The sequence below is a fragment of the Canis lupus genome, chromosome 34 (assembly GCF_003254725.2).
Source record: "Canis lupus dingo isolate Sandy chromosome 34, ASM325472v2, whole genome shotgun sequence".
Lineage (NCBI taxonomy): Eukaryota > Metazoa > Chordata > Mammalia > Carnivora > Canidae > Canis > Canis lupus.
The window spans coordinates 2975306-2992197 of NC_064276.1; the positions used below are offsets into that span (position 1 = coordinate 2975306).

General features: G+C 40.0%; 1 protein-coding gene across 5 annotated transcripts in view; it reads left to right on the plus strand.

Annotated features, from left to right (window-relative positions):
* CTNND2 (catenin delta 2) overlaps positions 1–16892 on the plus strand; it is a 924458-nt gene that overhangs the window by 499239 nt on the left and 408327 nt on the right. For all 5 annotated transcript variants that reach the window (XM_025451313.3, XM_025451315.3, XM_025451314.3 and 2 more), the window contains one exon: positions 6485–6663. In XM_025451313.3, coding sequence (XP_025307098.1) covers positions 6485–6663 — 179 coding nt within the window. The remainder of the gene's footprint in view (positions 1–6484; positions 6664–16892) is intronic.

Consider the following 16892-nt stretch of genomic DNA (forward strand, 5'->3'; position numbering starts at 1 on the left):
ACGCTAATGTGATGGTAGATAGAGAAAGGCAGAGAGGGAGGGAGAGAATCCCAAGTGGACTCCATGCCCAGTACAGAGCCCCACTCAGGGCTGGATCTCACGACCCTGTGATCATGACCTGAGCCAAAATCCACAATCAGATGCTTACCAACTGAGCCTCTCAGTTGCCCCAACCTTCAAATCATTCTTAACTTTCCACATAGCAAGAGCAGGGAAATGAATGCAGATTCTCTGTCAGTTATATAAATCTATGTGAATCTTGTTGGCATTATTTTTCATGGTCTACATAAAGATAAGTTTCTATATCATTTTGACAGAATCAATGTAACCTGAGAGTAAATATTTCTAAATTCCCTGACAAATGTAAATCTAAACAAAGCTGCCAGTCAGGTGTCCAGTCCTCAAAGTGTCTATCTCAGCTTGTGTGTTTATTATTCCTTTGATAATCCAGAATTAACAGCTTCAACAAAACATTCATGGAGTACCTGAGGCACTGCTTAATTCTAATAGTTTTTTTTTAGTGCATTCTTGTTAGGAGCACTTTTTTCTTTAATGGTAAAGATGATCCTTTGGAATTAAATCGATAACTTAATTACCCCTTAGAATCCCTATCTTATTCTTGCAGCTTCAGCTCCCACTATTGGCGACTTTAGTAGCTACCTCTGTCTTCACATTTCACTTACGTATAATCAAACTTTGATCTTGGAACTTATGTAAGACCTAGGAAGATTAAGTTCGTCAGGTGATGTTTGAGCCAGTATTAAAATCAAGCCCTTTCTAACTACTTAAATCCCCACCATGTCCTCCAACTCTGTAATTTAAAAATGAAGCCCATCCTTCCCCAAAATGTCAAGGGCACAGCACACACCAGTTTTTCTTCTTGGGAATGCCACATCACTGGGAGTTCCAGCTTTCCCATGCTCATTTGTGAATATTTGTTGTTTCCTACAATAAGTGCTCAAAGTGGACCAGATAGTAAATCACTCACAATAAATCACTTTAAAACTTGTAGGAAAAGAAGGCATATGCCTGATTATGACAGTGGAATACTGTGTGCTAGGTATTCTGGGGGACTTACCCTGCACTGTGGGAACCGCCCCAGCTCCCACTGCAGTGCTTGCAGTCAGCAGACAGTAGAGTCATTTGGGCTGGCCACTCCTACCCATTTAGTCACTAAGTCCCCATTAGCTTTTCTTTTAAAATGTCTCTTAACAAAAAAAATAAAAATAAAAAAATAAAATGTCTCTTAACTGTGCACCTTTTTCCCTCTTCCTAAAGTGGCCACCAGTTCAGATTTCCTCAATTACTGTGAATTTCCTTTCCCCGCACTACAGGAAATCCCTGGTCCTAGTCTCTCCAGTGTCCAAATAGAGTCCTGCCGCCTTCATTGTACATGTTCAGAATTCTGCTTCCATCCTATTACCCTCCCTCTGCAGAAACTGTTGCTGGGTAATACTGTACAAATCTCTGTTAAATAATTAAAATGCCTTGGAGTCTGGTCTGCTCAGAGGATTTAAAGCAGCATGGTGAGTATAAGGTGAATGTTCAGGCATCAAGGCAGGCTGCACAGAGGAGGTGAGATTTAAACAGCTCTTTAAGAATGAATTTTGACATTGACAGAGAAAGGAATTTCAGCCTGAAGGGACAGAGAGAACTTTTGCTTTCTCATCTCCTGGCTCTGATAACTAGATTCTGTTTGGTTTTGTTTTTCATTTCAAGCAGACCATTTTAATGATCTATGCCTTGAATGTGTCTCATTTGTAAAATGAAAGCTCACAAGGTGTTGAAAGAAAACATTAAGTGATATATGGGACCTTACTATAATAAGGTTTTCAGGACAAACAAATCCCAATCAAGGTTTTATTATGATCAAACCATGTGGCTATGAAATTAGATAATTAGATACTAATACTAAAAACTGACATTTGTAAAGCAGTTTATATTTTCCCAAGCACTTTCACATCCATTATCTCATTAGGTGCTCAAATTTGCTGAGATTAAAATTCATAGAGACAGAGTAACCGAGTGTGGTTAAGAACACACGCTCTGAAGTCCGGCGCCTTGCTTGCACACAGCCCACTGTGTAGTCTCCATTGGTGCCATCCTCAGTCCCACTGACATAGGGAGGATGGTGGTACCTCCCTCACTGGGTCTTTGAGAAGATGTCATGAGCTAGCGGATGTCAGCTACTTTGGACAGTCCCTGGAACTTAGAAAGTATGCACTAAAAGTTCCCTGGGATTGCCTTCATGTCACCGACCTCATCGTGTCTGCTTTTGTAAACGTGGAGGTCTACTGAGTTCTAGTCCTGGATTATTGCCCCCCACCCCACCTCACCCTTTCGGCGTGCTTGTAACCTACAGAATGACTTAGGAATGCCACACGGTAGGCCTCTGGCCTTTTCTGAATTATTGCAAAGTATGTGGTTGAATTAAGGTTTACTGTTTTCTGGGACCGATACTTAGCGAAAGCATGCAAGAATTGGCAATTCCAGAAGAAATCTCTTTAAACTGGTGCAAACAGAATAAATGGGTATCATCATGAAAACTCTAGAATTTCTAGCTCAGTTAATAAGAAACAGACGATCTATTTTGGTGTATACATTAATACGACCTTAAGTGAGTCTGAAATCTTATGTAGAAAATTAGCCTTTCAAAGTCTCCACCTGCTGAGATAGCCTGTCCCATTGATGGCAAACACCAAGCCTCCCCAGCCAATAGTCTCTAAGGAGAGGTTCATGGAAGAAGCACCCCAGTCTGAGGCATAAAGATTTCTCCTGCAAATAAACTAGCTTCTCATTAGGGGAGAATTTTTCAACTTTAAAGTATCAGTCTGTGTCTAGGACTTAATACTGCTTGGATGACAAATAGGGTCTACTCCTGGTATAGAAGAGGAGGATCTGTGTCTCATCTTCATTTTCCAACCACTCAGCCTCTCTACACCTCTTTTTGCACCTCTGAGAAATCATGAAAAAGACTCAAGGACAATTATTTTCACAGGTTGCTATGTGGTCTCTAGTCAATTAATGAGTTTGAAGATACACTGAGGTATTAATGAGATGCTGGTGTTACACTCAAGATACCTTGCTTCAGGTATCTTTCTGGGACCAATGGCAGGTTGTATACCCCTCAACTCTAGTTTCCTTAGACTTACAGGTACCAGTACTCCTCCAGTACCTTCCTTAAACTCCCTTGGACCGAATCCTATTGGGCAGATCCCTGGGCTCAGCTTTGCAGACTATCCCATAATGGGGAAGGTCCAGAATGGGCAAAGAAGGCACAGTCATCACCCTGGTAGCATACACATCAGAGAGTAACTTGCTTTCTGTGACCTAATAGGACATTGTGATCCACTCTTGCTTATAGTTCAGGTTTCTTCTGGAACAATTAATTGCACTAAAGACAACATTCCATTTCCCTAGGTGGGATTTTAAAGCTCAGTGTCTTCCCTTTCCAGCCTAAGAAATCCTTTTACATCATCCTCATCCCCCAGCAGATATGCTTCATATCCTCACAACTGTGGTCTAATATTACCTCTAGCCCAAGTCTCTAGCCAAAACTTAATGGAAAGTCAAAAGTTCTGAAGGAAAAAAATGATCATAAGTTAAAGCCCAAGACTATAAATGCTTTCGAAACCTCTGGAAAATTTGTATTTTCTACCTCAATGCACAGTAATGTTAATAATCTAGTCAAGAGTTGGTTATATGTAAATTTTATTTCCATTATAAAGTAATTAAGGATTATCCTATAATTTTTTAACCTTTTTCATGTTCTCATGTAGCTTTGCTCTCTAAAATTGGGATGAATAAATGCTATTCATTTGAAAGCTAGTAAGCAATGGAAATCATTCTAAAGGCATGCGGTGTTTCGGCTGTTGTCCGGACTGTTTCGCCCTTGCCAGGTGATGTGTCAGTGCTGTAATATTATGATACATTGCTCATTGTTGCAATTACCTTTGTCAGAGTGCATCTAGGTTTCATGCTTGAGATGTGTGAACAAAGTAATGCGATAGAGAATCTCAGTTTGTTTTTGTTGAGTATTGATCAAATATATGACTGGTTCCATAAAAGATGAGCAGATCTGATTATTTCATGTTGTATATTTCAGGAACACATAAATCACATTTTTAATTGAAATTCCTTTGAAAAGGGACTTTATATTGCTACCTGAAGATCCTGCATGGAAAGCACTTGTAGGTTTCTGGTGATAATTCCAGGAAGCTACTCAGAATTTACAAAATTGTTTGGCTTGCTAATGACTGAGGCAAGAAAGTTCATCAGAGCAAAGTCATGCAGTCTTCTTAAAACACAGATAACCAGAACACATGGTTCTCTTGCTTTATAGATTACATCCAAATATTTACATGAAATGAAAGATTTTACTGGATTTAATTTCATTTTACGGACATTTCCAAAGGTCTGTGCCCTGTTGTATCTGTTTCAACTTTCACTGCCCTGGGGGTGCACTCTCATGGGGGAGGGGGCATGGCCAGGGAAAGTCATTACCTCTGGGTAGAAAGGAGCCAAAAGAGGTCTCAGTGGGAAGCTGCCCATTGTCAGGTACATGGTGACCTTTGACTTTAAAAGGCCTTTACTCTTTCACCATACAAAGCTCACTGTCTTCCATTGAGCTGTGATCTTCAGTAAGGGGGTCACCAAGGGGAAAACTTCTGGCCACAGTTTGTTACTGCTCCCCCAGTACCTCCCTCTTCTTCCTCCTCTTTGCAGTCGGTGCCAGTCTGCCCCTGCTCCCATCACCCGGGCTCCTCTTCTTCCACAGGTACTTGCATATCTCAGCCTGCCCCTTGCCTGGGCCTCTTGACTCTGTCTCTGTGCCTCGAAATTTCCACAGTAGCAGTGGGGACAATGTGTTCCTGGCATCCACAATGAAACTTTGACTGCACTCCCCATAGAGACATCGTATTTCGGGTGATTAGGCCTATAATACCATCAGTATGGATTAAACGATTTTTTGTAGGCTATTGCAAACTTCACCATCTGGTATATGCTGTTTGCTTGAGACTCTGTTTTTCTAAATTACAAGAAACAGGATTACAATTGTACTTTTGTTATGCCCTTCATGATGAAATTGGGACTGGATGGGAACATTTTTATATCCTTGTTTGACTTTTTTCCAGATTTTAAAATACCCAGTCTTACCTATATTAGTTAATTGGCTTATTATTCAATATCCAGGGATGAGAAGGTGCATTTGCATTGTTCAGAAGTCTCACCAGGGAACTAGAGGGGAGATGGGGGAAATTCTTAAATGACAAGCATTATAGGAACCAATGCTTTTTAAGGAAGACATTATTTTTATACCAAAAAGAAAAGGCCTATTGCATGTTGAATCTGTGGTCTCATCTGAAAGAAAGCCACATTATAGTCTTGAAAAGAAAGAAGTGAGGAACTTGAAATTTGCCCACATTTATTAGAAATGATAGTATTTTCTAAAACAGCCAAAGAAGGAGATTAAGGATGGGATAATGATTATACCATAATCTATGTGTATATAATTATGCTCTTTCAAAAAAAAGTGACTTTGTGCTATGGTTAAGAGAGCATGAGAAAGCTTGGGTTCCCAAATCTTTCCCTCCCAGCTGCCTCTGCTTACGCCAAACGGCTCTCAAGCACACACAATGGAAAATAACAAGTGCATTTACACTCTTCCTACTTCTTTTAACTCCCAAAGTGAGTAGGAAATAAGATTAAAGAAATTTGCTTAAAAAGACAATGGGCAAACTCTTGCAAGGATCCCATCAAAACAGAATGGAAAGAAATCACAGTTTCTTATACAAAGTATAATAAAATAATAAGGCCAGAGACTGATCTCATTTCTCCATCACTTGTAATATCAGCCACCTCAGCAGCACCAATTTTTACACTGTATCTTCTCATTGTTCTCCTACTGTGCACTGCTCTGATGGCAAAGATAACCAGCCATCGGATATCATGGGAGATCAGGGTAAATTCTACTTGTTTGAAGACCTATTAATATTTTAAACACTGCCTGCCCTTCAGGCATGGAGGTATTACACCACTACACAATACAGTTTGCCACTGATTGGAAGGTTTCAAGTGCTTTAGCATCCTGATAATTAAGTAGGAGATATAATCATATTAGCACAATTAACATGAACCAAAAGGTAGGCTTTTAAATTATTTCAAATGTTTCTGATATTGTGTAATCCAAAAATAACTACGTGATTAACTAATTTGTCTCAAAAGAAATGTCTCTATGTAGGTCAGGATGAGATCATTTGAAAAAAAATCTACTCTTTTTGGGAACTTTTAAACCGCCAAAAAAAAAAAATCTCATTTAAGAGCTGGAGTCAAATTATATGGTCATTTTAGTTCTCAGAATTCAAAGCATAGATGGCTGGAATCATGTGCGTGTGATAATTCTAGGCTACTCTCAATAAATAATACATGTCATTTCTGCTTCACTGAGGCTGTCACTTACTGCTCTAAATGACTTTCAATGCAGGGCCCAGCCTGCTCTCCCAGAGTGCACTTCAGCTCAATTCCAAACCTGAAGGGTCCTTCCAGTATCCGGCCAGCTACCATAGCAACCAGACCCTGGCCCTGGGTGAGACAGCCCCTTCGCAGCTCCCGGCCCGCGGCGCGCAAGCCCGAGGTGCAGGTGCGGGCCAGAGCTTCAGCCAGGTACGTGCGGGACGGGCATCCCTGCTGCGTCGGGCCCTGGGCTCCAAGGAACAGGTGGGAAGCAGGGCTGTGAGCCAGCGTGGTGTTCCCTCCTACCTTTTACATGCTTGCCCCAATGCTTAGGAGAGATGCTTCCGGGGCTGCAAGTGAGGGAAATGAATAATAAAATACGATTATCAAGTAACACTGAATTGTAGATATTTTCTTGAGGAATGTCTTGGAATCACTCACGCCATATCTACTTTGTCTATACTTATCTCTGGGAATGTGTGTCTAGTTACTATTTCTGTCTCTATAGGTGGTATAAATACGACATACATTCCGAGTTTCTAAGTGCAACTGAAACAAAAATTTTTCTCCAAAAAAAAAAAAAAAAAGCACGAAATTATTCTTTGGGCTTTATCGTATAAAGGAACAAAGTATTACTGCATAATCAAGTATACAGAACTCTTGTGAAGATACGTGAGATTAGTTTAGGAGTAGTTACACTTGGTCAAGTGTGATTATGAAATGTGCCTGTAATTGTTTCTTTAAAGGGTGCACTTACTCCCATAGTCACAGCACAGATTTATCAGGGGCAGTTGAGATCAGCTCTTGGTAAAAAGAAGTAGCTAAAACCTGAATTTTTTTTTCAAGAAAGATGTAAATGTTGTTGTAAATGTAAATGCTAATTTTGGGGTGCAGACTATATTTGATCAACCCACCAGAATTAATATATGGATTGGAGGACTGTCTTGTTTTAAGCTATTTTAAACTTACTTTAATCTCTGTGTGTTTTGCTCCTGGAACAAAGAACCTACAACCCCAAAAGCACCCGTTTAGCTGATGACTAATTTCATACTTGCTGCATTCATGCACGGGACCTCTGCCAGGAACCCTTCTTGAGCCACTGGACCCATCATGGGCTCCTATAACAACCAGACCCTTCCATCTCTGTCACCAATTTATTGTTACTATGCATCCAAGAATCTTTCCAACTCAACTAAAAGCTATTTGAGGGCAGCACTGTTTTATCTTTTATCAGCAGCCCCTAGTCATCCCTGCAGCCCCCCAGAAATGTCTGCAGACAGGTAGGAGCCAAGGTGAGCTAGTATGGTACAGCACAGTCACCCTGAGATGCTTATTTTAGGTGACACGGATGCAAGTGAAGCAAAAACTGAAAAGTCTCAGTGCATTTCAATTATTGAGTTATTGCCTCAGCAATAGAACATGAGTAACTTTCTTCAGACAATTCTTGTTCATCAGTGGCTTTGTAGCTTTTACCTTCTTGTGATGGCAAGCTATAGAATATGTGAATAAAATAGAGTGGTAAATAAAACATTCCATGGAGAAGCATGGTCTGTTCCCGCATCGTGGTTCAGTGTGGACTCGGTTCAGGTAGTGCATCGATTTGGATGGAGAATGGAGGTGGGTGGGGCTTCAGAAGGATGGGCCCTAAGGTCACTGAGTGCAGGTAACATACACAGAGGCTAACCCTAGAACTCTACTGTTTCCCAGATCCAGGATCACCTTTCTTTAAAAGCACTGGTCCTTTCTACCTCCCTTAAGGAAACGTGAAAGGATATGTGATGGAATATCTAAAACTGGTTTTTAATTTATTAGAAAAAAATTGTACCCACAAATATACGTGCATTTATCATAAACACGAAAGATATGATGTTTAAAATGTTGAATGTTATCAGCATAGGAAATATTGTTGGATTTTTAAGAATTTATTTTATTACAAGATGAAATGGAAACTGTATGATTTCATTCTGTAGGTATAAATTTTTTTTTTCCTCTCTCAAAAGCATCCTTTTCCTCAAAGGAAGAATTTTTCTTTCCATCTGTATTGACTCTCTCTGACCACGAGATACTGATTGTGGTAGGATATACATGATTTTTAATTCTTTGGAAGCACACAAGTGGATTATAGTCCATTTATCCTTATATCTGGCTCTACTTCTAGGTCCAAGAGGCCACATTAAGAAATAAGGAGTATTTTATATTCAAATTCACTTATGAAAGCTATGATTTTAGCTTTTACCAGTCTCCTAGAACTTTTACGACACATAGATAGTAAAACAATACAGTTCTACCTTTAAAAAAAAAAACAACCTTAAATTCACTTATTATTCATTTGGCTTTTTTTTTTCGTAACTATCTGTAATTCGAGTTGAAAACACTGTATCAAATATTTTTTAAAAATCTGTATCCTCATAGCTGAGCATCAGGGAAACTAGAAATGTCCATATAAAATGAAAAATCAGTTAGCTTATCAACTCATCTGTGAGCATCTTACAAGCTCAATTCACACATAGGTATGTAATGACTAGCTGTTAAAGCAAAGCTTTCTTATAAAATTAGTAGCTACCATTTATTGAGCACGCAGAAGTAATCTGTTTTACATGCATCCTCTTATTTAGTCCCCACAACAGGGCTGTGATACCATCTACACCCTAAAGATGGGGAGACTCAATCTCATCACATTTAGAGACATTGTCACACACCATATAAAGGCAGCTATAGTGAATATGGGCACAAAATCTTGACTGAATTGAAGTCTAGTGATTCCAGCAGTGTTTCATAGGTTTCCTTTTATGATTGACCATTTTGACTAAATATATGAGCACCTTGAACCTATTAATAGATCTATAAATGTGGACAAGCATTCTGGCAGTTTATGTACTTCCGTGTTACACAAGTTCCACTTGGACCTAATTCTGTCATCCACTAATTAACATGGGAGTAGAAGAGTAGAAGCTCAGAATGACAGGATGGGGCCTTGCAGTAAAAGTCTTTTTTAAAGTTTAATCAGAAAATGTAATGCAGCTGTAAAGATATCAAAGCTATGTATTTGAAGGCATAAGAATTGTGGTTTGAAGACGTCTGTAAGTATGCATGTTCAAGGTGATGATGACTCAAGTTTGAGGCAGAAGTGACTGGCATTCTCATGTACCCTGGCAGGTGACTGGGTGGAGAAGTCCGAACATTCAAATCAGGGGGTTGTTCCAGTCCATATGATGAAGAGGACGGAGGCTGTTGGCAAATATCTGAATCCTATTTATTTTACTAAGTGGTGGATCTTGGTACCATGATTTACTTTTAGCTATCATATGCTGCAGAATGAAAGGCATGTTTTATTGAACACCCCATAGGACCTGTGACTTCCAAATAATGTCAGAGAAGGGTTGAACAAGTGAGCCGGTGTTTTTATTTTGCATTTAGCATTATACTTTGAAAGTAGGGAGGCCACATCCCATTCAGATAGCATCTCCTTTGTTTAGGTTATCTCGGGAACCCCTCTACTCCAGTGGTTTTGCTGAGCCCAGTGACACATTGTTTTCAATAGTCTAAGTGGTGTGAAAGGTCATTTCTTCAAGACTGGATTAATTTTTAGAATATCTTGCAGTTAGAAAGTGCCAAAAGTACTAGTGAAGTTCAAATTATTGACAACAGATGCCAGACCAAGTTAATAAGGTCAATAATCAATCAACACAAAAATATGTTTTTTTAGTCTAAAAAATATGTGTAATTCTAAAGTAAAGCAAATGGCTTCCTGTCTGGCTCATAAATCATGTCAGAATGCAATTTCAAAGGAGTATCACACATGTTCAAAGATTCTGATTTCAATTTAAAAAAAATTCTAGTTTATATAACATAATAAATGTCTGTGGAGTGATCATCACCAGGCTCTATATCAAGCCCTGGCAATACATGCAAAACCTACAATTGCCCCATCATATCAGTCTGCAGGTAAAAACTATGAGGCACAAGAGGTACAATAAAGTATTAATTCTCTGCTGCTACCCTAACTAAAATCTTGGAAAGTCATTCTCTTCAGACTCTAGGTTGAATTCATGGAGCTGGAAGACAGAGAAGATAAAACCCTTCCCATCAGACCCCCAAAGCCTTTCTGGAAAGTAGCGTGAGCCAATTTACGGTTGTTCATTCCTCACCTTGCAAGCTCTGTGCCCCAGCCTCAAACAGGCTGTTTAGAACCCCACCTTCTCTCCCCTCCTTCATCCTCCAAGTCAACCTTGGCTTGGTGTGACTCTCGTGAGGTACCCCAGTTAAAATAGAGCTGCTCTTCCAGTTACATTTGTGTATCTGTGTATTATTCTTCAATGCATCCAAGGTGCTTTGTTTGCCTATTGTATGCCACGAGCTGTCATATATGCTCGGGATTGAGAAGTAAAGAAAAGAGACAAGGTCCCTATCCTCAAGGCGCCTAAATTCTAGCAGCAGCCATGAGAACTCAGAAAGTCCACACAGGGAATAAGTAAACCATATAGTTTGTTAGAAAGTGATGACCTCTATGCAGAAGACATGATGCAGATCAGGACAAGCAGGATCAAAGTGCAGGATGCGGATGTGACCTCAGGCTTCATGCAGAAGGAAACAGTCGGGAAAGATTTGAAGGTATAGAGAGAACAGCTAGCTTGATGGCTGTCATGGGGACAGCAAATGCAGTGGCTCCCGGATGAGGTGGCCTGGAATGTTGACAGTACAGCAAGGAGGCCAGGGTGGCTAAAGTGGGGTGCAGGGGCTTTCAAAGGGGTGGGAAACCCAGTAGTTCACTGTGAGGATCTTGTCTTTTATACGAGGAGCCTGACTTACCCGTTGAGCATCATTCCGCCATAGCACATATAACACCCCATAGTGAGTTGCAGAAGAGTTTCTTCCCATCAGATTGCCTTGCTGCAAGAGTAGAAGCCATGCGCAGTGGATCTCCGTATCGCAAGTAACTGGCCCGGGGTTCATCAGGCCCCTCAAACCCAGCCTTATTCTTTATAATCCTCCTGCAGAGGTTGTGGGTAGAGAGCAGGTAGAGAAGCTGGCTCTCCTCCAGGCTTTGTCTGCTTCTGCTCACATAAAATTTCCTGTGGGTTATATGAAACACTGAATATAAAACTTTTGGAATAGAGGAATCACTCTAAAAATGTTAGTTGCTCCCCACATCCATACAGGAAGTGGTCTCACCAAGCATTTCTTCCCTCCAAGAAACAAAATATGCAAGAGATGTGAAAGTATGCACCTGTTCAAGGGCACTAGCAAAGCAGCACCGGAGCCTAAAGATTTTTAAACCACTCCTGTGTCTATCAGCAGAACTGAAGTAAGTGTGTGCACATTTATGATCCTAGAAAAATGCCTGCTTGCTACCGGAAATTAAGACTTGTATGACAGTTTCGTCAAATAAAACTGGACAATAGTGAATATCCTAGAAAAGCAGCAAGCTCTTTCAGAAGCAAAATTGCCATTTCTTGTTGATCTGGCCCACTTATTTAACGTGGCGCTGACTTTTATGTCATTTAGACTATATCGTAATTATAAAAATACCATCTGCTCACTTGTGCCAGCGGGTGTGTGTTTGTTGAATATGGAGTATTGCTTATTGGTGCAGTCTTACGTCAGGTAAATGTGAAGGTCAGGGGGATGGAGAGCTCCATGGATGGTGATTCAGTGGACAGAGACCCACACGGTGCAAAGGTGGAGCAAATCCCCAATAAATACCTATGTATTGACCGTTGAATGAAAAGGGTCATAGGTACATATGACATCACTCCCGTTTGCTTAATTATAAGCAAAGTTGTTGTTTGGTAATACTTAGGGAGAGAAAAGTCTCCAATGGACGTGGAAAACACAAAATCACAGGGATGTATTTAGTGTAGGATAATGCTGTATGTAGCATTTAGAGGATAAATCACGCCATTTCGTATACTTTCTTTGGCATTTTTGTGGGAAACGGGCAATTCATTTGTTTCTAAGATAGTTTTCCAATGACCACCTATTGGAAATCCTTTCTCATTATTCTGCTTTAAAATCTTTCTTATCCATTTTCTGTTTCCAGCATAACTATATTTAATCTGGCTTCAGTAATTGAAACATCTCTCGTTGCAGGGAGTACAACAAGTATGTATGTGTTGTACTAGAGCATTTCCTCCTCTAAGCAAATATTTGACTTCTTAAAGTAAATACTGAATGAACCTCTTGCTGAAATAAAAGGTTTTTGTTTTATATTTTTGCCAAGATTCTTAGTTCTTTAGAAAATGTTGCCATCCAGAAATCCCTCCTTATATATTCTTTAAGATAAATTTATATAAGCCACGTCATTATTTTTTTCTTTTTCCATTGGTAGAGGCTGTTTTAAAAAGATGTATTTATTTGGTGGGCACTTGGGTGTGTGGAGGGGCAGAGGGGGAGGAAGGGAGAGAATCTCAAGCAGAATCTTTATTGAGCGAGGACTCCAAGGCAGGGCTCTGTCTCACAGTCCCAACATCATGACCCAGTCCAAAATCAAGAGTCGGACGGACACTCAAGTGTCTGAGCCACCCAGGCACCCGTCCATTAGTAGAGCCTTTTTTTTTTTTATTTATTTTTTTGGTAGAGCCTTTTAATGGCCATATGAAATACTTTTCTGAATACTTATGGATAATGACCCTAATCATACCTTTAGTATAGGGAGGACAGAGGATAGGAAAAATCATCACCCAGGATGCAAAAATCTGCACCACCCGGTTTGTACTAGTGTCTGGGAAACCCTGGGAAAATAGGTCCACAAGCTCCTCCTTCTCACTGCAGTGACAAGGATGAAAGGTTTGCAAGAGCACCTGCTCTCTTGCACCCTCTCTCTTGAATTGTGGGACCCTGATGCAAAGAGAAAGCAATGAGAGTGGTCTCCATTTTTATCTCAAAGATTATAGCTCTTATGGCCCTTTTCACTAAATTGTTCTCTTCTGAAGAAGGAATTCCTTCCAAACTCCTTGATTTTCCAATGAAGTTTACTTTGTTCTGGGCACTAGCTGTCACTGTCCATGCAAGGTCACCACCACCAGGTAAATCCAGCAGTGAAGACTCCAGGGACAGTGTGAACAGAAGCGGTCTCTTTATGTTTCGTGTTTGTTGTTACCAGAACCAGTGCTCCCCAGGGGAATTGTTAGACAAGGCTCTCGATGATTTTACTTGGTTATTTCCAAAATCAGACCTTTCTCACGGCACTAGGATTTTCTGCCTTGGAAATTATTTGGGAAGAGTGGCATTTCTTCTAAAGTTAATTTCAAGAGAGAAGATAACCAAAATTGGGGGAGCAAGGATAGTAGGATTCCAGTGAGTATAATTCATCCCAATGAATAAGTTCAAGGGCACAGAACTTATTTGGGAATATAGATCCTTTTTAATTGTGTTGTATGAGAGGAACATTTTGGACTATACCTAAATGAGACTGTTGGCATTACTGGAAGTCATGGTATCTTTTCTTTTCCAAGTCGCGAGGGTAAATGGCTTTATCCACCTGAGTGTACAGAGTTGCTCTAGGAAAGTTCTGCATGTTCTCAGATGTTTTAATCAACAGCATGTTGCTAATACCAGATTGTTCTGGTTTAGAAACGTATTTAATCAAAGATGTCATCTTCAAGCCCTGTTCTGTTGTTTTGGTTTTGGGGATTTTTTAGCATTTAAAGACTATTCTGACCTCTTAACTCATCAGACAAATATTCTTCAGTCATTGCTTTTATTTTCTTATTTGCATTCTCTTGAACAGCCAAGCACCCCCTCCTCATCCAGTCAATATCGTCTCTCTGTGTGAGTTCTCTCCCACTGGCCTTTTGCCTCTGTCTTCCTCTGAAAGGCTCCTTCAGCTCTGCCTCTCACAACATTGTTTTTGCCCAGGACCTCCTTAGCCACCACAACCAGGAATATCTGTGTCATGAATTATTAGGCTCAGCAGACTGATGGTAATTCCAGGAAAATGACAGTGATGGATACGTCTGGTGGGGGAATGGACAGCTGATCCCAAGTCATCAGGCTCCCTCTGGGACTCCACAGGGAGTTCAACTGCCCATTCCGGACAGTGTCAGCCCGGCTGCCCAGCATTCTGGGCAAATACTCCTCCTGACCCAGAGTTAGGGACCTCGCTGACAATTCCAGGGAACTTGGCAGGTCTAAATGCATCTTCACGAGGACTGCCCATAAATCACGGACCTCTTTATAAAATGTGGTGTTTACCACAATGACACAGCTTACTCATGATTTGAAGTCAAGATTCCTTAGACAGCCCGGCTGTCAAGTCTTTTGTTAACTGGCTGCAGCATAGCAGGGTTTTGTTGTGTTTTTTTGGCACTGCCCAATCTCCAAAGAATGAGGATTAAATAGGTTTCTGAGTATGGAGAATTTTTTTCCCCATGTCACCTCCCAAGCCCATTCCTACTCCCTTTACAGAAGATAAAATATGAAGGGATGAGAAAGCAACTCTGCTCTATGTTGAGGCCAATGCCACGTTCTAGTGGCACCATATTTTCAGTTGCTCAAACTTCTAGAAAAGAACAAGTCATAATTGTTAGCCTGGTATTATTCTGTACAAATAATGATAGATCTCCAGAATAATGTCAAGGTAAAATATTTCACCTAAAAGGATTGCAGAGAGGCCTTCAAAACACACTCCTCATTTGTACATGAAATATAACAAGTGCTAGTTAATGGTTTATTGAGTTAGAGAATGCATTAATGCATGGATCTTGAATACTGTTGGTTAATGAGTATTGGGAATAATGTATATATTACCTAAACTCCCATTTTAATATTCTTTGTACTAGATTTTGAAAATACATTCTCCTCTCCTTTTTTTTAAAGATTTTATTTATTTATTTATTTATTTATTTATTTATTTATTTATTTATGAGAGACACACAGAGAGAGGCAGAGACATAGGCAGAGAAAGAAGCAGGCTCCATGCAGGGAGCCCAATGCGGGACTTGATCCGAGGACCTGGGATCACACCCTGAACTGAAGGCAGATGCTCAACCACTGAGCCACCTAGGAGCCCTTATATTCTCCCCTTAAACACTTTCATCAAATAGGTATGAAAAGCACTCCACAATTACACAAGAGGCTTCAATGTACACACACACACACACACATATATATACACAAACTCATGCAAACATACAATATACAGATCACAACTATAGTGTATTCTAAATCTGTCCCATCCAAAACTTAAAACTATTATGCAGATGAAATACCTAATTTATAAGAGCTTTGATAAGTTATGTGTATTGTTCATGTCTCATTTTTAAAAAAATATCTACATTTTTTACATGAGATATAATGTTCATAAAGTATCCATTGGAACTGGAAGTAATGTTTCACTTTTCTCTTGATGATTTTCCATAATGGGAAGCAAGAAAGGAAAGACATTTAGTGTACACCAAACTCAGCCCATTGGAAACTATTTAACCAGAGTGTCTATTTGACAATGTTCTAGTTCCTTGTTAATGTCACATAGGTGTGTCTCTTATTTTGGAGGGGTAGGAAAAGCAAATAAAGTAGCCCTCTGGGCTGGTCTGTTCCAAAGAACTGAGAATGGAGACACCAACAGAAATTGTCCTTCTCCAAAGCTCATACTATGACCCAATATAGTATTGGGGAACAATCTGCTCTAAGTATATAGACATTTTTATATCATTTTAAGGGTCTCATCATCAATAAAAAGATTACTTCAATTTTTAATGCATTTGCAAATATCCTTAGAGAAGAAGGTTTAATAGTCATGAGGTTTTTGTTGATGTTACTGTTTTGGGATTTTTTTTTAAGTGAAGTTTTGGAACTCTACCTTTAAAATTGGATGTCTAGGGCAGCCCGGGTGGCTCAGCGGTTTAGCACTGCCTTCAGCCCAGGGCCTAATCCTGGAGATCCGGGATCGAGTCCCACGTTGGGCTCCCTGCATGGAGCCTGCTTCTCTCTCTCTCTCTCTCTCTCTCTCTCTCTCTGTTTCTCATGAATAAATAAATAAAATCTTAAAAAAAAATAAAATAAAATTGGATATACTTAAAAAAAGATCTTATTTATTTATTCATGAGAGACACGGGGAGAGAGGCAGAGACATAAACAGGAGAAGCAGGCTCCCTGCAGGGAGCCCAGTGAGGGACTGGATCCCTGGACCAGGATCAGGCCCGGAGCCAAACAAAGGTAGCTGTTCAACTGCTGAGCCACCTGGCATCCCTATGGTGTTAATATACTTTTAAGGTAAAATTGAGCTCCTATGACAGTTAAGTGGGTGACATATTATGTGTGTTAAAAATCTACTTATTTTTAACACAGTGACTTGGGTAGTAACAAACTTGGGTCTGAGGCATGGATTTTGTATCCTTAACTGGCTAAGAGTTGCTAAATAAAATTACATAATGAGACAAAACATAACCACAAGAGTGGAAACAAGCTCCCAAAAGACTACTGCTTTTGTCCAATTGATG